The sequence below is a fragment of the Triplophysa rosa genome, linkage group LG5, assembly GCF_024868665.1.
Source record: "Triplophysa rosa linkage group LG5, Trosa_1v2, whole genome shotgun sequence".
NCBI lineage: Eukaryota > Metazoa > Chordata > Actinopteri > Cypriniformes > Nemacheilidae > Triplophysa > Triplophysa rosa.
Window position 1 is genome coordinate 24,055,303 of NC_079894.1, and position 26,562 is coordinate 24,081,864.

A 26,562-nucleotide genomic window follows, 5' to 3' on the forward strand; every position below is an offset into this window, starting at 1 on the left:
TCCTGATGGGGCTTGTAAAACACACCTATTTGTAATTCGTATTTACGGGGAAAATATGTCTAATCCAGTCGAAGATTTTGTTAGTTCTCCTTCTGAAGCGTTGCTGGATTCGTGTACAAAAGATCAATTATTCAAAATTGCGGAGCATTTTGAAATTGAAATTGAAGATAGGAGGGTGAAGGAAAGTACAGTTAGAGAAACACTTAAAACGGAACTTAAAGAGCGGTCCATATTAGTGGAGATGGCAGCTATAGCTGGTCAAATTAAATCTCATGTTAGCGCTTTAACTTTCGAGCAACAAGAACGGATATTATTATTACAACTTGAGCAGGAGCGGTTGAAACTCGAAATAGAGAGGGAAAGAACTAGAAATGAGCAAACCAGTATTGAGCTGCAGAAATACCGGTTGGACATAATAAGAGAAGGTGGACTAAATAACGGCTCGGGTGATTCTTTGCAGGGTGTTTCGCAAATGTTTGACATTGTTGGTAATTTGCGTTTAGTCCCTAAATTTAATGAACGGGATCCTGATGTTTTTTTTATATTGTTTGAGCGGTTGGCGGAGGCAAGAGGTTGGTCTAGTAAAGAACGTACACTGCTTTTACAGTGTGTCCTCACTGGTAGGGCTCAAGAAGTTTATTCTGCGCTTCCACTTTCGGACTGTGAAAATTATGATATTGTCAAAACTGCAGTCTTGAAAGGGTATGAGTTGGTACCGGAGGCTTACCGACAGAAATTTAGGACCTTGCCCAAGAGAAGTAATGAGGCTCATGTTGAGTTTGCTAGAGAGCTCACTACTGCATTTAATCGCTGGTGCACGGCATCTGAGGTAAGCACCTTTGAAGAGTTGAGTAACTTAATAGTGCTTGAACAGTTTAAGGACTCTGTCCCTGCCCGTATTGCAACATATATAAATGAGCAAAAAGCTGATACTGCTGCAAAAGCTGCAGAGCTTGCTGATGATTATGTTCTGACGCACAAAAGTAGCTTTGAGTTGCAGAAACTAGACGAATCATTTAAAGGTAAAACGGATCATATGTCCAGAAATTCATCTCTACTCTGTCATTATTGCCATGGCAAAGGCCACTGGAAAAGTGAATGTCCTGTATTAAAAGCTAAGACAAAAGGGGGAAAGACCCTTCGTGTTAAGCCAGCTGCCCTTGTGGCACCTGTTACACATTCTGTTGTGTCGTCTAGTGAGGGATTTCCCATCACAGTGAATTCCATAAAAGATGGAGATTATGCGCCTTTTATTACCTATGGGCATGTGTCAATCGTTGGTGAAAAGATGAAAGTTCCAGTGAAAATATTGAGGGACACAGGATCGTCTGAGACTTTTATTTTGCAGAATGTGTTGCCATTTTCCTCTCTGACTGACACTGGTACTAGTGTTCTTATCAGTGGAATTGGGTTGAATGTTTTGTCTGTCCCTTTACACAAAATTATGTTGTCATCTCAATTTGTGAATGCAGAAGTGGTGATTGGAGTGCGTCCTTCTTTGCCAGTGGAAGGTGTGGATATAATAATGGGAAATAATTTGTCAGGGGGCCGAGTTTGGCCTGACACTTTTTCACCTCCAGTGGTCTCACCTTTTCCTCTTCCAGGTCCTGATGAGAGCAACAAGAATTTTCCAGAGGTATTCACGGCATGTGCTGTGACTCGATCTATGGCCTCTACTCAACTCAACTCAACTTTATTTATATAGCGCTTTTACAATTTTCATTGTTACAAAGCAGCTGCACATGAGACACATTGACTACAAGCAAAACAATCAAAGTTGTACCTGCAAAAACGAGAAAAGGTTGAAAACACAGAAGACAGACACACCCACAAACAAAACACTCCACACACAGAACACGCACCAACACACACAGACACAGAGACACACACACACACGGATGCGCACGCACACACACACAACACACACACACACACGTACGTACACAGACAAGTACGCACACACACACACGCTCAGTGAGAGCACACATTTAGGATATTTAGGATAAAGGAGAGAGAAGCACAGGTCAAATATAACAGATAATAAATTCCTATATGCAATATTAATTAAGTAAAACTTTAAGATTCTAAAGCAGCCCCCCCGGTCAGGCAGATAGTGCAAAAACAGTATGCAAACGGTGGCGAGGAACCCAAAACTCTAATCGAGAAAAAAAACCTCAGGAGAACCCAGGCCCAACCAGGGGATTCCAGTTCCCCTCTGGCAAAAGCTGCTGCCTCTGCACAAGCTCCAGAGAACTTGCACAACAAGGCTAAATAAAATAAATAAACTTAATAATAAAATAAATTATAGTTTAAGATTATCATTAATAATCTAATAGCATTTGAAGTTTTGTGGTGAAGACATGTCAAGAGACCGCGTCCTTCTTTATCCAGCTCTATCATCTCAGCTCTTGTCAGGTCCCCACTTCCCATTCTCCGCTCTACCATCAGGTCAGGCCATGAACTGCATCCTGCTCGCTGTGGTAACCTTGGAACAATGAGACAAGACTGGCTGAGAGTAGAGTACTGTTCTGTACTCTTTGATGCAACAAGTACATCAGTTGTGTTTTTGGTTCCGGTTGATCTAACTAATGCAGCCTAAACCCTCTGAAGATTTATATTATGGAAGAGTAGTGTATGCAAGATTAAAAAGATGCGTCTTTAGTCTAGATTTAAACTGACAGAGTGTGTCTGCCTCCCGGACAGTGCAGGGAAGACTATTCCAAAGTTTAGGCGCTAGATAGGAAAAGGATCTACCACCTGCACTTGATTTTGAAATTCTAGGTATTACCAACTGACAGGACGCCTGAGAGCGTAATGCACGTGAAGGACTGTAATACAAAAGGAGTTCATTCAAGTACTGAGGAGCTAAACCATGTAAGGCTTTATAGGTAATAAGCAAGATTTTAAAGTTAACGCGATGCTTTATAGGTAACCAGTGCAAGGTTGACAGAACCGGGCTAATATGTTCATACTTTTTTGTACGTGTAAGAACTCGAGCTGCCGCGTTTTGGACCAATTGGAGTTTTTGTAATAAGCCTGCAGGGCAACCACCTAACAGTGCATTACAGTAATCTAGTCTTGATGTCATGAATGCATGAATTAACTTCTCTGCATCTGAGATTGACAGCATATGACGTAGTTTAGATATATTCTTAAAATGGAAAAACGCAATTTTACAGGTGTTGGCGACGTGGCTCTCAAATGACAGATTACTATCGAATAGAACGCCAAGATTCTTTGCTGACGACGAGGGTTTTATGGAACATCCGTCAATAGTTAAACAGTATTCTTGGTTGTTACTTATAGCAGTTTTCGGTCCAATAAGTAACACTTCCGTTTTGTCCGAGTTCAGTAATAAAAAGTTGTTACTCATCCAGTTTTTTATATCGACTATGCATTCCATTATTCGATGGAACTGCTGTGTTTCATGAGGCTTCGAGGAAATATAAAGTTGAGTATCATCAGCATAACAGTGAAAGCTAACTCCGTGTCGCTTTATTATATCTCCTAGAGGTAGCATGTATAATGCGAAGAGCAGAGGCCCTAAGACTGAGCCCTGTGGTACACCGTACTGGACTTGCGATTTGCGTGACACCTCATTGTTTATTGCTACAAATTGAAAACGGTCGGATAAATAAGATTTAAACCATTTCAAAGCTATTCCCTTAATGCCGACATAATTTTCGAGTCTATGTAGGAGTGTGCTGTGGTCAATGGTATCGAATGCAGCACTAAGGTCTAGCAGCACCAATAACGAGATACAACCTCGGTCAGACGCCAATAGCAGATCATTTGTAACTCTGATCAAAGCAGTCTCTGTACTGTGACATGCTCTAAATCCAGACTGGAATTCTTCATTGATGTCATTCCTTTGGAGGAAGGAGCATAATTGAGTTGAAACTACTTTTTCCAGAACTTTAGATATGAAAGGTAGATTCGATATAGGCCTGTAGTTCCTTAGTTCTCTAGGGTCGAGTTGGGGTTTTTTGACAAGGGGCCTTATAACAGCCACCTTATATGCTTTAGGCACATGTCCTAATGTCAGAGATGAGTTAATAATACCAAGAAGAGGATCTATAATTTCTGGGAGCATCTCTTTCAGTAGATTTGTAGGTATAGGGTCTAGTATGCATGTTGTTGATTTAGATGATCTAATAATTTTAGACAGCTCATCTTGATCTACGGTATAAAATAATTGCATTTTCTCCTTAAGGGCGCTGTAGTTAGTTTGTTCAGCGGGTTTCACTTCTGATTGCATTGTTATAATTTTTTCTCTAATATCTTGGATTTTATATGTGAAGTAGTTCATAAATTCATCACTGCTATGCTGATATACAGGATCAGAAGTCACTGACGATTTATTTTTTGTTAATTTAGCCACCGTGTTAAATAAAAACCTAGGGTTGTGCTGGTTTTCTTCTATTAGTGATGAAAAGTAGGCGGATCTAGAAGTTATTAGGGCTTTCCTGTATTTTCGAATACTATCCTTCCATGCTGTACGAAATACCTCTAATTTAGTTTTCTTAAAGTTGCGCTCCATTTTTCGGGCCGCTTTCTTTAGAGCCTGAGTGTGTTCATTATACCACGGTGTGGGGCTGCCATTTTTAATCTTCTTTAAACGTAGTGGAGCAACTTTGTCTAGCGTTACCGAGAAGGTGGAATTAAAATTTTCAGTGGTAATGTCAAGATCTTCAACGTTATTTCTCATGATTTGAGACAATTCGGGCAGATTATCGAGAAACGCATCTTTGGTAGTTGAAGTTATTGTTCTACCATATTTGTAACAATGAGTTTTATTTGCAGCCGTAGGCCAGTGAAGCAAACATAATACCAGATAATGATCCGAAATGTCTTCACTCTGCTGAAGGATTTTAACGTCGTCCACATTTATACCGTAAGACAGTATTAAATCTAAAGTATGATTACGAAGGTGAGTGGGTCCTGACACATGTTGACTAATGCCCATGGAGTTAAGAGTGTCTTTGAAAGCCATTCCTAAGGCATCTGTAACGTTATCTACGTGGATGTTAAAGTCACCAACGACAAGGAGTCTATCTGCGGCCAGTACTAGTTCTGATAAGAACCCACCAAATTCTTTAATAAAATCTGTGTGGTGCCCTGGAGGCCTATATACAATAGCTAGAATCAATTTAAAAAGTGTTTTATCTTTAGTATTAGGTGTTGAAACATGAAGAACCATGACTTCAAAAGAATTATATTTAGAGTTCGACTTCTGGGAAATGCTAAGAGAGTTATTGTAAAGTGCTGCGACACCTCCCCCTCTGCCTTTTAGACGAGGCTCGTGTTTATAATAATAATCTTGGGGGACAGATTCATTTAAAGCGATATAATCACAACCAAAGTTGTCCTCCTATTCTGCTGTAGAACATTCAACATTTTCTTTGCCTGATGATTTTTCAGTTTCTCTTTCAGAATTGATACAGGAACAGCAAACCGACCTTTCTCTCCACAAACTTTTTGAGAGTGTGATGTCGTCTGATGAAATTAGACATGTTGCTCATGGTTATTTCTTACAGAATGGAATGCTGGTGAGGAAGTGGATTCCACATGGTAGTGACTTTGCTGGGGAACCTATTATACAAGTGGTAGTGCCAGAGAAGTATCGCTTACTTGTGTTAAAGATTTCTCATGATGAATTTGCAGGTCACCTAGGAGTTAAAAAGACTTATGATAGAATCCTTCGTCATTTTTTTGGCCAAAATTGAAGGATGTGTCACAATACATAAAAACATGTCATACTTGTCAATTAACAGGCAAGCCGAATCAGACGATCAAACCTGCCCCATTGTTTCCCATTCCGGTTGTCAGCTCACCATTTGAACACCTGATTATTGATTGTGTAGGCCCCTTGCCTAAATCAAAATCGTGTAGTATTTATTTGCTCACTGTTATGTGTGCATCGACTCGGTACCCTGCGGCCTATCCCATCCGTACGATCACTGCAAAATCAGTGGTGAAGGCCCTGGTTCAGTTTATTTCAGTTTTTGGTATCCCGAAGATTTTGCAAAGTGATCGAGGTTCTAATTTTACATCTCATTTGTTTTCTCAGGTCTTGAAGCTGCTGCATATTAAGCACAATAAAGCTAGTGCTTATCACCCCCAAAGCCAGGGGGCTTTGGAGCGTTTTCACCAGACGCTTAAGTCCTTATTGCGTGCTTATTGTACGGAGATGGTGGCGGATTGGGAGGAGGGATTGCCGTGGTTGATGTTGTCAGCACGTGAGGTATGTCAGGAAAGTATGGGGTTTAGCCACAATGACTTGGTGTTTGGACACACCATTCGGGGGCCGCTGGCCGTGCTCCATGATAACTGGACTGAAAGTACACCACCTCGAAATTTGATAAGTTATGTAAATGACTTTAAGCGTAGATTATATGAAGCTGGTAGGTTGGCAAAAGAACAATTGAGTTCTTTGCAGAGGCGTATGAAATCACTGTATGATCGGCGAACTGAGAAATGGAAGTTTATGCCTGGCGATCAAGTGCTTGCTTTGTTACCCGTGGAGAACTCACCGTTTCAAGCCCAATTTACCGGACCGTTTTTGGTGGTAAAGCAAGTTACAGATTTAAACTATCTGATTGCCACTCCAGAGAGAAGGAAGTCAACACAGTTGTGTCATATTAATTTGTTGAAGCCTTATTATTCCCGTTCTCAAGTGCTAGATGCCAAAAGTGAAGTGAAATCTGTGTTGGTCGTTTAGAGTACCTCACCAGCTGAAGGAATTGATGAGGGAATTTCTTTTCCAGAAGATACAGTACTGTTGGGACGTCTTAAAAATTCAGAGGCTCTTAAAAATATGCATAAAATGTTGGCCCATTTACCAAAGAGTAAACGTGCTGATTTGGTGGCTCTTATTAATTGTCATGTCTCTTTGTTTGGTGATGTACCATCACTTACGCATTGGTTAGAGCACGACATTGACGTTGGGGATGCTGAGCCCATTCGCCAACGTTTCTATCGGGCATCCCCAAATAAACTCCTCCATCTAAATGCTGAAGTTCAGTATATGTTGGATCACGACATTGCACAACCATCGTTTTCTAGCTGGGCATCCCCCTGTGTCCTTGTAAACAAATCTGACGGAAGTTATCGGTTTTGTACCGACTACAGGAAGGTGAATAAAGTAACTAAACCAGACTCATTTCCACTCCCTCGTATTGAGGATTGTGTTGATCGAGTTGGGTCTGCGAAATTTGTTAGTAAATTCGATCTGCTTAAAGGCTATTGGCAGGTTCCGTTGACCCAAAGAGCTAGAGAGATCTCTGCCTTTATTACAACAGAGGGCTTATTTTCCTATAATGTCATGAGTTTTGGCCTCAGAAATGTGCCCGCAACATTTCAGCTACTTATGAATAGAGTGGTTTCCGGGTTGGAGGGAGTCGCGGTTTATTTGGACGATGTGGTAGTTTTTAGTGATTCATGGGAGCAACATTTGAAGTGTATTGCAGTCCTGTTCTCTCGTTTTGGAGAAGCTGGTCTAACCGTAAATTTGGCCAAATGTGAGTTCGCTCGGGCTACTGTAACTTATTTGGGCAAGGTTGTGGGTCAGGGCTGTGTGTGGCCTGTTAGGGCCAAGGTTGATGCCATTGATCAATTTCCCTCTCCTACTACTAAGAAGGAGTTGATGCGGTTTTTGGGGTTAATGGGGTACTATTGGGGTTTTTGTAGGAATTTTTCATCTGTGGTAGCCCCACTTACTGATCTGTTAAAAGCAAAAGTAGCTTTTATCTGGAATTCTGTTTGTCAAGAAGCCTTTGATGCAGCTAAATCATTGCTCACTTCTGCTACTCTGTTAGCAGCTCCCCGATTTGATCGCCCTTTTAGGCTTTGCGTAGATGCAAGTAATGTGGGAGTGGGAGCGGTGTTGTTACAGGCTGATGATGAGGGAATCTACTGCCCAGTTAGTTATTTTTCAAAAAAGTTTTCTTCTTATCAGTTAAATTATTCTGTGATTGAGAAGGAGGCGTTAGCGTTGATTTGGGCTCTGCAAAATTTTGAAGTGTATGTGGGATCTGTTCCGGACTTGTTGGTCGTGTACACTGACCACAATCCGCTCATTTATTTACATTCTCTGCGGTGCCCAAACCAGCGTTTGACTCGTTGGTGTCTCTTTTTGCAGTCATATGCCCTCTATATCCGACACATCAGGGGTATTGAGAATGTGGTGGCAGACGCATTGTCTAGAGCTCCGTCTTCCTCTTAATTGTTGACTCATCCATGTTTTGTTTTTCTCTCCTTGATTCTCTTAAATTGCTCCTACAGGGCCTGTAGTTGCTGAGGACATTGGGAGTATTACTGAATGGGGGTGTTCTCCAGTAGGGGCTGGATATGGTACATGAAATTGGAGTTTCCATAAATGGATACTCACTTTTATGGGGGAGGGTGTTATGAATCCTTTTAGGTTTGTTTTGTTTTCTTTTGTTTTATAGGTCTGAGTTGGTTGACGTAATTAGTGAGTGGTTTCACCTGCGATGAGGCTGATGCCGGCGGTTCTTAAGCAGCCTTCCATCGTCACTCTGGGCTTCCAGCGCTTCTGGGCTTTTGTTATTTTTCCGTTGATTCTTTGGTTATTTATTCTTATGTTAATAAAATATATTACTTTCTTACTATTATCTGGTGCGTGGCTTCCTTCTTTGTCACGGTTTAGAGCCGGCTGTGACACATAATTCAAAATAAAACGTAATTTAATCAGTCATCTCTGTTTATCCCATTCCTGAATGATCTCTGCTGTGGTTAAACTGTTCTGTTTACTGTCTAACTCTTGCCACAACAAAGGATGTCGATCCTTTGACTATGATGTTGTGCACACAATATATTGTCAAATTTACACAGCAACCCCAAAAGTAAACGATGTAGGCCTAGTAAAATGTGTGTTTTCGAACCTTACCATAGTAAAATTTGGTTTACAACTGCAGATAATCAATTTACTGTAGTTAATAATAAGGGCCGTGGCAGTGCTCTCAGTATAGCGTGTTATACGATATACGTCTCAATTTTTCCTGGTGCTAAATAAATCAAAATTGTTGGGTTATAATTATGTATATATTGCTGCCTTTTAAATCACACATAGGACAGCTGGGCAATTCCGTGAAAATGTCAACCTTACCACGAAAAAATTACGTTTTTACCAGCGGTTTTTACTATGGTAGCAGCACAGATTTTAACATTTGGTGGTTCAAATACCCATGTGAGATCTCTCTTCAAATTTGTAAAGCATTTTTTATTTTTAGTGCATGATTTTTCACAGTCAGGTAAGTGCCATTTTCAGGATTGTCACATCCATAACGCTACATATTCCTCATAAATGGACACATGAAAATGAATATAAAGTAACTATTTTATGTTCTATAAAGAGGCACCCCTTCTCCATTCATTGGGTATTATTACTTCAGGATTGTGCATTTTATTTTATAGAAATCCTACAAAGTTTATTGTCTCCTAAAAACCGCGTCCTTTTTTGTCACATCCATAACGCATGTTTATTTCCCTTTTTTTAAATATACATTTTTTTCATAGACTGACATTTTTTATGTTTAGACTCTATCAACAAGGGTTCAGTAAAATATAAACAGATGGTTCAATATAATCGTAACAAATTCATTCTCTGAGCATTTTTATGTCACATCCATAACGCAAAATGTCACGTCCATAACGCTGGAATTGCCCAGCTTTAAAATACAGTTTATTTCATTTATTTATTGGCAAATAAAAAACAACGGGGGCAATAAGAACGCAAGGGAGGCAACACAACTTTTCTCTTCGATGGAAATAGTATGAAGCAAAATATAAAATTGCCAAATAAAAATGAATTGAAGCTCTAATTGTACAAATTAATGGGTTCTCCATACAAATGCACAAAAGGCACTGGATATTACATGGCATTTCAGTAAAGCCCCTTTCATACAGAGATCCCGGAAAATATGCACAAGATGTCCCGGGATGACGGGATCGGTTGATTTTGGTTCACACTGCCAGTGATTTTCTGGAACCTGTGCGTGCGTTCACACACATCCTAAATACATGTGACGTGTAATGTACTGTAATGTAGTCGGGAACGTAGCGCTGTCACGGTGAAGGAATTTTCCTTGCGGTGAGATTGGCTTTTTTTATAGTTCAATAGCGCGGGTGTGCTATATTATAACCGCATTCCTTCTATATTTAGAGCCAAATATGACTAAAAAAGATCCTAAATGGGGTTATTATATAGCATACATTGTTGTTCATTTACAGAACCTCAATAAAAATGATAACAGAACGATGCGCAGTTTTAATAAAATAATTGTCAGTAGCCTGTTTTTACTACTTTAACTGCAATACAAAAGGCAATTATTTTGTTTTACATGTTTTTGTTTAGAAAAAACAAGCATGCTCAGGTAGGCTCAAATCAGTCTGTTAATAAAAAAAATCGCACCTCCACGTCATGTACATCAAAAGACGTACAAGACTTGTTTTAAAGGTTGCTAAGCGATCAAGTTTATTAAAGTTCTCTATTTTAACTTTGTGTTGATCGATGAAGTCATTTAAAACTTGTTGCATTTAGAGGCAACATATTCTCTCTCAATTTCAGTTTACATGCTCGGGACACATACAAACACTCAAGACCTCCGAAGACTACAGCGGATATTTCGGACTGTTGAGCGAATCACTGGTACTACCCTTCCCGCTGCAAGAACTGTACTCATCCAGAGTGAGCGAGTAAAAGGGTTCGCAAAATCTCTCTGGACCCCTCACACCCCGCACACTTTCTCTTTGAACTGCTGCCGTCTTTTCGGCGCTACAGAGCACTGAGCACCAAAACAGCCAAACAAAGTTTCTTCCCTCAGGCCATCTACCCCATGAACAGTTGAACAGTTAAATGTTCTCCTCACTGTTCAATAAATAGCCTATGTGCAATACTAAACTACTCACTTATACTCATATTTATTTATTATACACATGTTACTGATTTAATATATCATACAGCTATCCCATTCCCTTACACAATTTGTATAAAGCACTTTATAACTTGTATATGTAGCACATGCATACAATATAGCATCCGCTGCTCTTTTGACATACAGTATATTGTTTTTTTTCATATTTGTATTGTCTATTACATATTTTTTTAAATATTTTGTTACCTGTGTCTTGTCACTTGTCACTTTCAACTGTGCACTGGCAGCTTCTGTCTCTAAGACAAATTCCTCATGCGTAGAGCACATTTGGGCAATAAAGCTACTTCTGATTCTGATGTATGTTCCTTTGCGTTATTATGGGAAACTTTATATGAGCTGTTCATATGATAGTAAATGTATTATACTACTACAGTATTTCTATGTGGGGAATTGTGGACAGAATTGTCCCACATGGTCATCTTGCAATATAGCCTTACGCTATACAGCCTTACGCTTACAATATACTTACGCTGCTACCGCTATAAACACAACGCTTACTATTATTAATGTTATGGTAGTGTTTCTTACAGTGATCATTTTTGTCATGGCAAAGAGTTAGACAGTAGCCTATACAGAACAGTTTAGCCACAGCAGCAGAGATCATTCAGGAATGGAATAAACCGAGATGACTGATTAAATTACGTTTTATTTTGAATTATGAATGACATAGAAATTCCCAGTGCTGATGATTTCCTCCACGTTAATTCTGCCATCGTTATACTGATAGTACACCGACAGCTGCCGTACGCATTGCAATGCAAATGCTGCGCACCTTGAAAGGAGGCATGCGCTGAGTGTGCAGTGAGAACTAGCTGATTACTAGGGATGTAACGATTCACTCAGCTCACGATGCGATGCGATTCACGATTCTGATCTCACGGTGCGATTTATTCACGATTTACTCACGATTTATTTTGAAAAAATGAGTTGAAACCAATTAGAAATGAACAACGTCCCTTGCATTATTTCTTAAATTCTTCACGTTTCTTTGTATGATAAAATAATCTTTTATTTCAAATAACGACACTAAACTGCAATTTTATAACAAATTAATAATAGAAAAAGTCTCTTTAATATAAACAAAGTAATACTGTCTGTGCTTTTCTTGGATTTTTTTGCATTTAAGAAATATCAGCATCCACGTTTAGGTTTGCAGTGAAAATAGCGGCCCCTGCTGTTCAAAAAATGTATTGCGATTCAGTTCAAGCCTCAACCGATTTGAATCGTCGCTCATTATAACCGATTTTCAACCGGCTCACGGTGAATCGTTACATCCCTACTGCTTACCCATGCAGTATCGGGGAAACAGATTACATTTTATCGAATGCCAAAATCGGAATTTATCACTTTGATACATAAAGACAATAAAACGGCTGGCTTGCAGCAGACCAAATCAGTCCCCAGTCACCAGGATTGTCCAACCCAGTCCGTGCACACTGTTATCAAGTCATTAACGTCTCAGTCATTTGTTACTAACATATGGACAATGCATATAAAAACAAGCAATCATTACTGAGTAGTATAAAGAAGATGCCATTCACATTTCTTAGTATATCACGCATTTTAGACCGCCACTAGCCGCCATGTTAGCTCCCTGAATCTTAGTGCAGACCAAAACATGATTGGCTGAAGTTAGAACGTGCCCTATTGGACAACGAAAGCGGAAGTTACCTGATTGTCTTGCGTAGATAGTGTGCGGAGTCCACCTATTTGTGGATTGTGCGCACGTCTTGACGTTAGAAATGTTTCAAAATCCACAAATGCACAGAGAGCCATCCACAAATGTGTGCACTGATCCACAAATGCATGCAGCGATTCACAAATGCACAAGAAAGTGATCCACAAATGTGCAGAAAGCGATACACAAATGTGCAGAAAGCGATCTACAAATAAATGCCATTAAAATAAATTTGTAAATATTTTTATTTGCAAATCTCATTGTATTTATTTGTGAATTCCATTTCTTTTTGTAGAACGTCTAACATATATTTATGGTTCGCTTTTTGTGCATATGTGTATTTAAAAAATGTTTGTGAAACTCTCTATATTTATTTGCAGATCATAGTTTATTTATTCAGAATATTGCAACAATTCTGATCCCATATGTCTCAAACTAGGCCGGGGCATACTTGTGGGTCGCACATTAATGAGTGCCAAGGGTTTGATATCTTACCATTTGGTATTTTGGTATTGCAACTAAACCTATATGTGACCCTGGACCACAAAACCAGTCGTAAGGGTCAATTTTTCAAAATTGAGATTTATACATCATCTGAAAGCTGAATAAATAAGCTTTGATAGGTTAGGACAATATTTGGCCAAGATATTACAACTATTTGAAAATCTGGAATCTAAGGAGGCGCTGTAGCAGACTGTTGCTAAGAAGAAACAGGTTTGTTTTAATGCTCTCTATTGGCTTACTGATGTAATGACGATGTGGAGATTAGATGAGCCCAAAAGCAGAAATTCTCAACTATACATTCCAAATTTAAGTGGGTAATTCCCAAAGAGCGGGCAGCAGTGAGTGAAGTTTGATACATTTACGGTAGGAAATTTACAAAATATCTTCACGGAACATGATCTTTACTTAATATTCTAATGATTTTTGGCATAAAAGAAAAATCAATAATTTTGACCCATTCAATGTATTGCTGGCTATTGCTACTTATACCCGTGCGACCTATGACAGGTTTTCATACAACTTCTCTCAACTTAAAGAGAACAAATGTGCATTTTCCAGTATTTATATACTCAACATTTTGGTGGGTTTTGAGATAGATGATATCGATCCGGGTTTGTCATGAAATAATTAAGTTTGGGAACACCTGTTCTAAGGTACTGCAAGCAGCACAATAATGACCATAAACTTGAACACTTAAATTGCAACTTGAAACATCACCCAGTTTGACTTATTTTATAAAAAGAAAAGTGGTGCTGTGAATGCTGAGAAAAATATTTAAAATGTTTGAAAAACAACCAGTTACTGTCATCTCTTGTCCACCACTATATAGACGGTATTAAAACTAGCAGTCCATAGAATATAATTCAACAGCACTAAAGTAAAGTGACATTACTTGCTGACACCCAGCGAGCACTTCTACATATTTTATCCCAGCAGCTCTTTGGCATGATTCTGAACCTGACTAGACACAAAAGACTGTCTATTCAGCACATCTACCCGAGCATGTTTAAGAGCTTCAGCATTATCTGACTGAGGGAAAAAAACGGAAGCATTATTCTTAAAGGCCACCATTTTAAAGGGACAGACAGATAAATAGATGATGGCAACTGTTAACCCTGTTGTGAAGATATTTTTATTAACATTTCAATCTCTCTTGTTATCTTGACTGTTCATTTTACAAAATCAAATTAGAAGTTTAAGTTGAAAATCTGTTTTATGGGCCACTAAGATACTAGGTTATATAAGATATATCAGCAAAATATGCATTTAAAATCTAAATCATTTTACATCAAATTTGAGAATTGACCCATTTTTGTTCTTAAAGGATATATTCACATATTCCATAGTGTAATTATATTATAGAACAAATTATTCTCTCCAAAAAGTATTTAATTACTTATTACTAATTACTTTCTATATCCTATATCAACCTTGATTAGTTAAGTGATTCAAGGATAGACATGAAACAGCTCTTTTAATTCATTCAAATAAAGAATATAAAACTACATAAAGTAGTATTATTAACTGACCAAAGAATTACAATTGTGATCATTTAAATTTTGATTTTAAAGTTAGACTTTGAATTTTGATGTCAATTCCACTATTGCACACATATATTACACACAGTATTTAGTTTAATTACTAGGAAGTAACTGTAATTGAATTACAGAAAAAATAAGAGTAATCCCTTACTTTATTTTTTCAAGGAAAAGTAATTAAATTATAGTAACTAATTACTTAGTAACTAGTTACACCCAACACTGAGGAGAAGGGACATCTGAAACTGTGCATGAATACATACCCCTGCCTGTTGAGGATGTTTTGAGCTTGTTGTTCGATAAACAGATCTCCAGGAGAGATACCGCCATGCCGCGCTAAAGGTAAAGAGGCTCGACGCGCTGTCCTAGGAGAACTTGGCACCGTCACAACAGCGACACCCCTCGTTGGTTGTGCGGGTGTCGTTTCTATGGGAACTGGCGCTTCCTGCAGGCCTGATTTGGGACTTCGGTCTGGCGCACGTCTATTATTTTTCAAGTTCATTGCCCGCTCTCTCTCTCGCTCGACCTCAAAGCCTGATGGAGGAGGAGCGTGTTCAGAGGCAGAGTCAGAAGGCATAAAGACCCGCCCCATCCCTGAGCTGCTGTACTTGGATTTGCTGCTGTTTCGTTCCTGCTCATTATCCCACTCTTGCAAAGCCCCATCCCTTGTCCGGCTCTTACCCCGCCACCTGTCAGGTGGAGTTGCTTTGTCTGACAGGTCAGACTCTCTGCGGGCACGTGTGTAGTGTGGCGCGTAATCCATATCCACTTCCTGGTCGAGCAGGATTCCGTAACGTTCTGATAACTGGCGGCGACGTTCGGCTTTGTAGCGCGCAATCCGCTCGGCTTTGGAGCTGAGGCTGGCTGCACCTGACTCTGGTGGGGTTGGGGGCACTGGGTCAGGATGGGTGGGTTGCTGTGGATCAGGGCACATCCGAGTTCGGAATTGCCGCTCCGGAGCTTCGATCTCATCATGACTGTAGCATCGTACTGGGGCGTGACAAAGAGAAAAATACATTGTACTGTAATATCATATATTATAATATATTCATTTGAATTATTAAATGTCTAGAATAGGATTTATAGCGGCCACTAGCGGTGAGTTTGAGAATTGCAACCAATCTCTCAGTCCAAACACGAAGGGGGCCACCACAGTACAAAAAAAATGTTGTCGGCTGAGAAAGCGTGTCTTCTCATGTTGATGCAGGGAAGAGATCATGCGGGCATTAGAAAGACTGTAGAGAGAGCGATGTTTTATTTATTACATAAAATAAAGGGTCTGTGGATTTTAAGTATAAAAAGAAGGATAAAAGTCAGGCAGGAGCTAGGACCCGTGTTAATATTATAAAGACTTTCCAGCAGAGATGCGTTAGGACCCGCGGTACTAAGGCTTGCAGCAGAGATACTCACATATATCTATGGAGATACTTTCCAGCAGAGAGATGTTGGTGAGAAAGATAGTCTAAAAACCACCCCCGAGGAGGTTGCTTTGATTTGGATCAGAATATGAGTAACATTGTTTTTCCTGTTTGCTAGAACCAAGATATGTTTTCCTATGGCTCAGTGGTTAGAGCATGGCAATACCAATGTCAAGGTCATGAGTTCGATCCCAGGGGATTGCATATAGTCAGAAACAAAATGTATAATACAATGCAATGTAAGTCGCTTTGGATAAAAGTGTCTGCCAAATGCATAAATGTAAATGTAAATATGTTGTTGTTGTAATATTAGCTGTGTAACGGAGCGTCATTGTTGATCTGGAACCAGTGTGATGCTTGTATATACTCGTGTCTTCTTCGCTTATTTTATTCATTTGCATTACTATTTGCGTGGTCTAAGCTATGATAAAGCTAAGCATTTCATGCTTGCATTGCACAGCATGTTTGAGGGCAGAGCTAGCTAACAGTAAATAGCAACGCTGTTAAAGGTGTTTGATCTGACAGCAAGATAGCAATTGGGAGTAAGTTAGTAGACTTTTGTAAAGTCAGGGACAACCGGCCCACGTACCGCAGGGTAGAGGGAGAGGAAGAGGAAACGAGCTTTGTAAAGTTGTTTGTCTTTTTAGGGCTACTACACAAAAGCAACATGGCGAATTCAATGTATGTAGGTCTGCTCTGTATGTAGATAGAAATAGCTTATTTTAAGGTAATACAAACATAATGGTTCATTACGTAAGGTCTTTATACACCTCTGAAGAAATCGTTTTGTATATTATATTGCATTTCTGTCAATAGATCCTCCTAAAAATCCCATATTGCTCCTTCAAAGAATTTTACGTAATATTATAGACCATTTTGCAAGTAAACAACACTGGTCCAGAAGCACTTCCTGTTTTAGTTTTAACACCACAAAAACATTAAAACAAAGTATAAGCAACAGAACATTTAGAACATTGAACGTTAAACATCTTTAAGATTAATCATACTGTATATGTGGAATAAAAAAGTGCTCCTCGGAAGCACCTAATTTTTACATCTTAAAATATGGTCTAAATATAAAAAAGGAGATTTTTACAATGACTATTTCTTTTAAATAACTGCTGGTAGGGGAACTAAAAATAAAAGAAAATAAGGCATCGTAACTTAATTTGAAAAGAAATGTTTGTGAAGAAAACCTTTTTTTTCTTTTGAAGATTGAAACAAAATGTTTCCAGACAAATTGTCAAGGTTTTATATGCTCTACAGACAGACATATTTAATTGATTCATCTACAGATATTGTATGGAAAGTTGCCTCAATGTTGCCACCTCTGTTTGAAACACAAAATTGATATTTCTGATATTTCTCAAATTATAAATCATTAATATAGGCATAACGTTGGGAATCCAGGTAAGATTTTTTTATGCACATGCTCAATAACTGATTTTTTTTTTTTGGAACTGGCCAATTCAATTAAAATTTACACTCATGAACATTTGTCTCTTTAATAAATGTTGCTCAAATTTTCCTCACATTTTTCAGGATATTAAAGCATTAAGAAGGCTTGGTAAAAGAGAACAAAATCCATAAACTGTGTCATGTTCTTACCCACAATGCCTGTATCACTAGGATCTGAAGCCCGGGTGTAACGTGGGGTGTCCTCCTCCAGCAGCCGATTGGTCACCAGTCCGCCTGTGTCCTGCACGCTTGTAGCAAGAGCGGTGGGAACGTCTGTCTCGATCCCCTCCAGCCTGCGTGCTATCCTCTCTTTTCTGAAAGATAAAACACCAATACATTCAGTGTTTCAGCTTCAAAGCCTTAGTTTAACATACACAGAGAACCGCTGGGGAAAAAAACATACCTGTTCATTTTTGGATTACTTCCGATTATGCTTTCAAATTGCTTCCTGAGCTCTGAAACTGAAAAGAATTTCCGTAAATAAATAAAAAAAATTGGAACTGAAATTTCAAGAATCACATAATTCTTTAAATTATACTATACAGTAAGAATGTTGCAATGTTATCTCACCTTTGGGAAGCACAGAAAGGATGTTAGCATCTATATCTGTGGTGCTTTTAACCAGTGGAGTCCTGTCATCAATGCCAAAGCTGTAATCCAGAGATATTGAATGTGTGAAATTGGAAACAACACTGATATCACATGCCCACTAACAACAGACATCAACATTTAATGGAGAATTATTTTTGTACTTTTGGAGATTTCTCCAAAAGTACTCGACCCCTCAGTGGTCAGCAACTACAGACCAATTTCACTCCTGCCTTTCCTTTCCAAGGCCCTCGAAAGGGTAGTATTTAACCAACTCTCTGCCTATCTCACACAGCACAACCTTCTGGACAATCAACAATCCGGCTTCAAGAAAGGACATTCGACAGAGACTGCTCTCCTGTCTGTCGTCGAAAACATATGGCAGGCAAAGGCTAAATCTTGTCATCTGTCCTTATTCTGCTTGATCTCTCTGCTGCATTTGACACTGTGAACCACCAGATCCTGCCGTCCACTCTCTCCAACCTGGGCATCTCTGGAACTGCGCAAACTCAACTGGTTTGACTCTTATCTCTCAGGCAGATCCTTTAAGGTATCCTGGAGAGGCGAGACATCCAGATCTCACCAACTGACAACTGGAGTTCCTCAGGGATCAGTTCTTGCTCCTCTCCTCTTTTCTATATATACCACCTCCATGGGTTCAATTATTAAAGTACATGAGTTCTCATACCATTTCTATTCAAATGATACGCAGCTTTATTTATCTTTTCAGCCAGATGACCCCACCATCTCTGCCTGTGTGTCTGCCTGCCTTCTGGACATCTCTTCTTGGATGAAAGAGCATCACCTACAACTTAACCTCTCAAAGACAGAACTCCTAGTTATACCAGCCCACCCATCAATTGAACACCTTAGCATTCAGGTTGGATCCTCAACTATAACACCCACCAAGTCTGCGAGCAACCTGGGGGTGATGTTCGACGACCAGCTGAAACTTACCTCCCACATCGCAGCAACCACTCAAACTTGCAGGTATGTGTGCTACAATATCAGGAAAATCAGGCCGTTCCTGTTGGAGTTTGCCTCTCAGCTGCTAGTCCAAGCTCTGGTTATATCAAGACTGGACTACTTCAATTCTCTACCTGCTGACCTTCCAACCAATGCAGTCAAGTCCTTGCAAATTCCAGAATGCAGCTGCACGTATAGTTTTCAATCAGCCTAAAAGAACCCATGTAACACCCCTCCTGATTTCACTTCACTGGCTGCCAGTTGCTTATATGCTCTCCTACTTGCATGTTGCTTTGGATAAAAGCATCTGCCAAATGAATAAACGTAAATGAAATGACAGTGAAAATGGATAGAAAATAGATCAGAAAATGATGATCAGATATTTCTTTTAAAGTGACAGGTTCAAACCCATAGTGCAACTCAATTCTGACTCCAAACAAATTCCAATATGTTCAAACTCTGTAGACTGTGCACTCCATAAAACTAAATGAAGATTTGTCTTCATTGCTTTCAAGTGGCCAGGCCCTGAGCATGTGACCGGCCCTATACCGATGCGTCCCCATGTTACATTTTTAGATGAATTAGCACGAGGTGTAGAGGATCTTGAACTTTCTCTTCAATCTGACCACAGGAATAGGTTAGCTGCTAAGGTATTTATACATCTAGAGTTCCCCTTCATCATGGCATCAGCTCTGCCAGACCAAACAGCACACTCCAATTACTCCTGTTTACAGCAGACCCAGCGCTACACAACATTCTCATGAAAACGGTAGAGATGTGGTGTGCCAAGAGCTACATTGAGGTCCATTTCAAAAGAAACTTAGTTGAAGAACAACTGACACAAAAACTAATTATTTTTAAGAATTACAGTTCCACTTAGGGTGTGCGTTGACCTTTTAATGCATCAATAGTCTGAAATTTGTGATGTATCATTCCTGTAGCTCAACTGATTGAAAATGTTCTGTAACAGCTTAACTGGAACAAAAGATAAAACACAGTCCCACGCACACTCTGGTTCTGTGGTGATAACAGCACACAATGTGTTTACGCTATTGTAAGAATCCTTTCCTCTTTGGCAATTGTCTTCCTTTCAACTAAACAATCAGTGTATTGTTCAACATTTTGATCAATCACAATCTCATTCAGGTAACCCAAGGTTAAACTATCATTTATCCAAACCATCAGCATGCATAAACGAAGCTGCATTTATATGCAATCAACAACAACCTAGCAAAAAGTACAAATACTAGTGGAGGAGCCTTTAAATGTCTAGGTAGTAGGGGAGTAACGATACGCTGAGCTCACAATTCAATACAATACACAATACTGGGTTTACGATTACGATTGCATTACGATATTTGTAAAAAAAATAATTGACACTTAATTGGCAGATCTTCCCCCAAAACATTATCAATTTTTAGTAACATTTGTTGTATTGTTAAAGGATTGACAACATTTATTTAATTCAACCATTTTTATTAGGGCTATCAAACGATTAATCGCGATTAATCGCATCCAGAATAAAGGTTTGTGTTTACAAAATATATGTCTGTGTACTGTGCATATTCATTTTGTATTTATAAATACAAACACATACACATGAATACATATTTAGGAAATATTTACATGTATTTATTTATATTTACCAATAATTGAAATTCTATATAAATGTTTATTAATTTTGAGATTTCTCTTAAATATATGCATGTAGGTATGTGTACTGCACTGTTAGGTGGTTGCCCTGCAGGCTTATTACAAAAACTCCAATTGGTCCAAAACGCGGCAGCTCGAGTTCTTACACGTACAAAAAAGTATGAACATATTAGCTCGGTTCTGTCAACCTTGCACTGGTTACCTATAAAGCATCGCGTTAACTTTAAAATCTTGCTTATTACCTATAAAGACTTACATGGTTTAGCTCCTCAGTACTTGAGTGAACTCCTTTTGTATTACAGTCCTTCACGTGCATTACGCTCTCAGGCGTCCTGTCAGTTGGTAATACCTAGAATTTCAAAATCAAGTGCAGGTGGTAGATCCTTTTCCTATCTAGCGCCTAAACTTTGGAATAGTCTTCCCTGCACTGTCCGGGAGGCAGACACACTCTGTCAGTTTAAATCTAGACTAAAGACGCATCTTTTTAATCTTGCATACACTACTCTTCCATAATATAAATCTTCAGAGGGTTTAGGCTGCATTAGTTAGATCAACCGGAACCAAAAACACAACTGATGTACTTGTTGCATCAAAGAGTACAGAACAGTACTCTACTCTCAGCCAGTCTTGTCTCATTGTTCCAAGGTTACCACAGCGAGCAGGATGCAGTTCATGGCCTGACCTGATGGTAGAGCGGAGAATGGGAAGTGGGGACCTGACAAGAGCTGAGATGATAGAGCTGGATAAAGAAGGACGCGGTCTCTTGACATGTCTTCACCACAAAACTTCAAATGCTATTAGATTATTAATGATAATCTTAAACTATAATTTATTTTATTATTAAGTTTATTTATTTTATTTAGCCTTGTTGTGCAAGTTCTCTGGAGCTTGTGCAGAGGCAGCAGCTTTTGCCAGAGGGGAACTGGAATCCCCTGGTTGGGCCTGGGTTCTCCTGAGGTTTTTTTTCTCGATTAGAGTTTTGGGTTCCTCGCCACCGTTTGCATACTGTTTTTGCACTATCTGCCTGACCGGGGGGGCTGCTTTAGAATTTTAAAGTTTTACTTAATTAATATTGCATATAGGAATTTATTATCTGTTATATTTGACCTGTGCTTCTCTCTCCTTTATCCTAAATGTGTGCTCTCACTGAGCGTGTGTGTGTGTGTGCGTACTTGTCCGTGTGCGTACTTGTCTGTGTACGTACGTGTGTGTGTGTGTGTTGTGTGTGTGTGTGCGTGCGCATCCGTGTGTGTGTGTGTGTCTCTGTGTCTGTGTGTGTTGGTGCGTGTGCGTGTTGTGTGTGTGGAGTGTTTTGTGCGTGGGTATGTCTGTCTTCTGTGTTTTCAACCTTTTCTTGTTTTTGCAGGTACAACTTTGATTGTTTTGCTTGTAGTCAATGTGTCTCATGTGCAGCTGCTTTGTAACAATGAAAATTGTAAAAGCGCTATATAAATAAAGTTGAGTTGAGTTGAGTGTATGTGTTAATAAAAACAAAATTATTATGCACAGTACACAGATGTATATTATTATTCTGGATGCAATTAATCGCGATTAATCATTTGACAGCCCTAATTTTTATGTAAACTAATAAAAACTGAATAGATGTCACTGAAAAATAAAACTGAATTTTAACAAAAATACTTCATTTAAAAATATACTGCCATAGCGCTACGATACAATTTTGGATTGCGATACGAGATAATTTGATATATTGTTAAACCCTTACTAGGTACAGTACGCATCTGCGGAGCTAATGACTTAAATGATCTCAATCCATTTAGATTTAAGTGTTAAAGAAGGCAAAGAGATTTCATTCAGCTATGGATTAATAGAGACTGGTTAATAGTAGAACAGAAAAGGGGACAAAAAGGGTGACAGAGAGCATCTAACCTTACTGCACGTTTCTTCAGTAGTGTAGGGCTGCAGAACTTCGCAGGAGTTTCACCAACAAGACCTGCAAGAAGAAACAAGCAACCTCTTAATAATGCGGGTCAAATTAATATCAGGTTTTAGACTGCATTAAATAGTTTTGAAAGTAATACAGATTTATTTCTATACAGATGAACTATACAGATGTTTATAACATAACTTTCAATTCCGCATAACGCATATATTTTTATATAGACATTTATATTATATTATAAATGTATAAACTAAATTAAGCAATACAAAAGAAGATGTTTTGAAAAATGTCTTTTCTCTGTGGTTTTGTGTCTAAACAACAGAAGTCAATTAGGGTCAATCTTGCTTGGTTACCAACATTCTTTAAAGTGCCAGTGAAATAAAAAATTACAATGCCTATTTTTTTTCAATAAATATTGTGGTTTATTGTAAATAGTTTCTCAATGTGGGTCATTCTATTTTTAAAATTTATGAGGCCTCATAATCTTTAGTTAAAATCTGAAAATGCACTTCAGTCCTGTAAATGACTATCCATCTTAGATGACTTGGGCAGAGCAGAGCCGTTGAAAAACAGTTGCGACACACTTTGATCTCACCGCTGCATGGTCACGTGGTTCATGAAGCGCTCAATAGTTCCACACAAATCCAACCTTTTTAAATGGATTTTAGCGGGACAGACAACAGCAACTATATTTGCATACATTTTGCCAAATATATTGGCACATTGTGTACTCTGAATACGACGTTGACTACATTTATAGCAGTATTTTGTCTGGGGAGTAATACAAATATAAGATCTATAAATATAAGATATGTCCGCCAACTTGTTAAAATGTATAAACATGCCATTGTTTTTCACCAACTGTACAGCAAATGCGTTTGGGAGACATCAAAATGAATGGACTTCTGTGCAGTGTTTGGAACTATTGTTCACTCCATGACACGAATGACTTCCGCATTCCATTCTTCCAACAGACATCTATGCGAGTGTCGTAACTCTGTTTTTAAATGGCTCTGGGGCAGAGTATCCGTTAACTCCTCCCCTTCGAACTGTCAGTCTGCTGCCAGTTCTATTTCTAAATTCAATGACTGTGTATGCATCCAATCAAATTGCAGAGAAAGACAAAAGCCACGCACACTATTTTTCTCATTCAAAATTCCATTTCACAAAATACGGAAGTAAAAACGATCGCAACTTCTAGTTCACAGGGAAGATACAGCATCTACTTTTGTGTTCTGCAGTAGAAAGTCATGCAGGTTTGAAATGACATGATGGTGAATAAATGATGAGGACATTTTCACTTTTGTGTGAACAATCACTAAGTTTTTTATTTTTTTGCTTAGTAAATTTAACTAATTTAGTCATTTCAACAAATTCACCCAACCACATTTAAACATTACTTTCAATAATCCACACAGCATACAGAAAACAGTTCAAGTTTATATCCCTCCAGCATGTGATGGGCCGTCTAATAAACTTAGACCGTGTGTGTGTGTGCGTGCGTGCGTGCGTGCGTGCGTGCGTGCGTGCGTGCGTGCGTGCGTGCGTGCGTGCGTGCGTGCGTGCGTGCGTGCGTGCGTGTGTGTGGGGTAAACAGACCTAGGGCAGTTGTGGCCTAATGGTTAGAGAGTCGGACTCGTGACCAGAAGGTTGCCGGTTCGATTCCCAGGGCCGGCGGGTGCCCTTGAGCAAGGCACCTTAGCCCTACTTGCTCCCCGGGCGCTGCAGTGATAGCTGCCCACTGCTCCGGGGGTACGTGTGTTCACTACTCTCTGGATGGGTTAAATGCAGAGGTCACATTTCGTTGCCTTGTACCTTCGTACATGTGCAATGACAATAAATTGAATCTAAATCTAAATGAATGCACACCAACTCATGGGGACTCATGTCACTGTGGGGACCAAAATTGAGGTCCCCATGGGCAAAAAAGCTTATAAATTGTACAGAACAATATTTTTTAAAAATCTAAAAATGCAAAAAGTTTTCTACGATCTTTAGGTTTAGGGGTTGGGTTAGGGGATAAAATATACAGTTTGTACACTATACAACTCATTACGCCTATGGACTGTTCCCACGGAGATAATAAACCAGACGTGTGTGTGTGTGCGTTCATGTTTGTATATCCCGGTGGGGACCTAAACCTGAATACACACCAACACATGGGGACTCGTGTCACCGTGGGGACCAAAATTGAGGTCCTCAGGGGCAAAAAAGCTAATAAATTGTACAGAACAATATTTTTTACAAATCTAAAAATGCAAAAAGTGTTCTATGATCTTTAGGTTTAGGGATAGGGGATAGAATATACAGTTTGTACAGTATAAAAACATTACGCCTATGGACTGTCCCCACGGGGATAGTCAACCAAAGCCTGGTGTGTGTGTGTGTGTGTGTTCATGTTTGTATATCCCGGTGGGGACCTAAACCTGAATACACACCAACACATGGGGACTCGTGTCTCTGTGGGGACCAAAATTGAGGTCCTCATGGGCACAAAAGCTAATAAATTGTACAGAACAATATTTTTTTTAAATCTAAAAATGCAAAAAGTGTTCTATGATCTTTAGGTTTAGGGATAGGGTTAGGGATAGGGGATAGAATATACAGTTTGTACAGTATAAAAACATTACGCCTATGGACTGTCCCCACGGAGATAGTCAACCAAAGCCTGTGTGTGTGTGTGTGTGTGTGTGTGTGTGTGTGCGTGCGTGCGTGCGTGCGTGCGTGCGTGCGTGCGTGCGTGCGTGCGTGTGTTCAAATGAACTTAAAGTCCGCAATAGAGTTTCAGATATAGCGCTGCCAGAGAATCACTTTAGATTTTGACAGCCACAAATTAACCGAGAGGAGACGAGGAGAGAAGAACGGGGGATTTTCTAATAATACTGGATTGGGAGATCAGGGTAAAAAATAGACCCTGCTCAAAGGTCCACCCTCACTCTTAAACACATGTAGTTTGCAGACGAGAAAGCCAGACACCTAGTAAACCTCTTCACTATACGAAAGAGGCTTGTGTTACGGATTAGATAATATAATGTGCAGACAGCACAACAACAATTATCATGTCCTGCCATTAACAGTTAACAGATGAAGGGAACATCTATATATTCAAATTTATATACAGACTGACAGCTGCATGCCAGACTCAACATAGACTCAGTTGGCACCTGTGAAATTGAAAATTGTGCCAGCTGTAATGAAGAGATCAGGCTTTGCCAGAGGTCACAATATTAGGCACACAAACACTTTAGATGCACTCAGACACTAATTGATTTTTTATGTTCCACGAGGCTTAATTTCATGTTTCATGTTTCAAGTTTCAACGGCTGATCTTCACATTTATCTCTAAAGATGCACAGTGATTTAAGGTTGATATATTGGCCAAATAATAGCATTTCAATTGTCATGTCTTATCTGTACGCTGTTTTGTTCACAATATTGTTTGTGATACAAACCAAAACCATACCAACAACATCAACAGCAAAAATGTATTTTAAAAAGCAAATATTAAGAAAATAAGCATTTATTTAAATGTCATGAATTTAGTGTACATTTCACTTGCTTTAACAGAATCTCATGGCAATTCGTAACGATTTTGAGAATTGATGGGCAGTTTGAATCAATTTTAATTTAATGCATATGTTTATTCTATTCTATAATATTCTATCAGCCAAGTGACGGTTGTGCATCATGCTTGGTTGTTTCTAATAATCGTATATCTTTGGCCACTCATAATAAACAAATTCATACAAAACTGACACTTCATTAAATAGTTACATTTTTGTTGTGAAAGTTTGGTTGTTTACGTAAATATTCACATTATATCTGGTCTGTCTATTAGGTCTGGGCAAAAAAAGATTTTTCTATATATATACATATATACCAACCATTGAAACCACATTTT

The 26,562-nt window shown here is 39.0% G+C and overlaps 1 protein-coding gene across 2 annotated transcripts in view; it reads right to left on the reverse strand.

Moving 5' to 3' along the window:
- Nucleotides 1-26,562, reverse strand: part of svilb (supervillin b) — a 106,371-nt gene that overhangs the window by 55,492 nt on the left and 24,317 nt on the right. For both annotated transcript variants that reach the window (XM_057332911.1, XM_057332910.1), the window contains exons 2-6: nucleotides 22,649-22,712; nucleotides 18,122-18,201; nucleotides 17,955-18,012; nucleotides 17,702-17,865; nucleotides 14,939-15,665 (exon numbers count right to left, since the gene is read on the reverse strand). In XM_057332911.1, coding sequence (XP_057188894.1) covers nucleotides 14,939-15,665; nucleotides 17,702-17,865; nucleotides 17,955-17,962 — 899 coding nt within the window. In that variant the 5' untranslated portion in view covers nucleotides 17,963-18,012; nucleotides 18,122-18,201; nucleotides 22,649-22,712. The remainder of the gene's footprint in view (nucleotides 1-14,938; nucleotides 15,666-17,701; nucleotides 17,866-17,954; nucleotides 18,013-18,121; nucleotides 18,202-22,648; nucleotides 22,713-26,562) is intronic.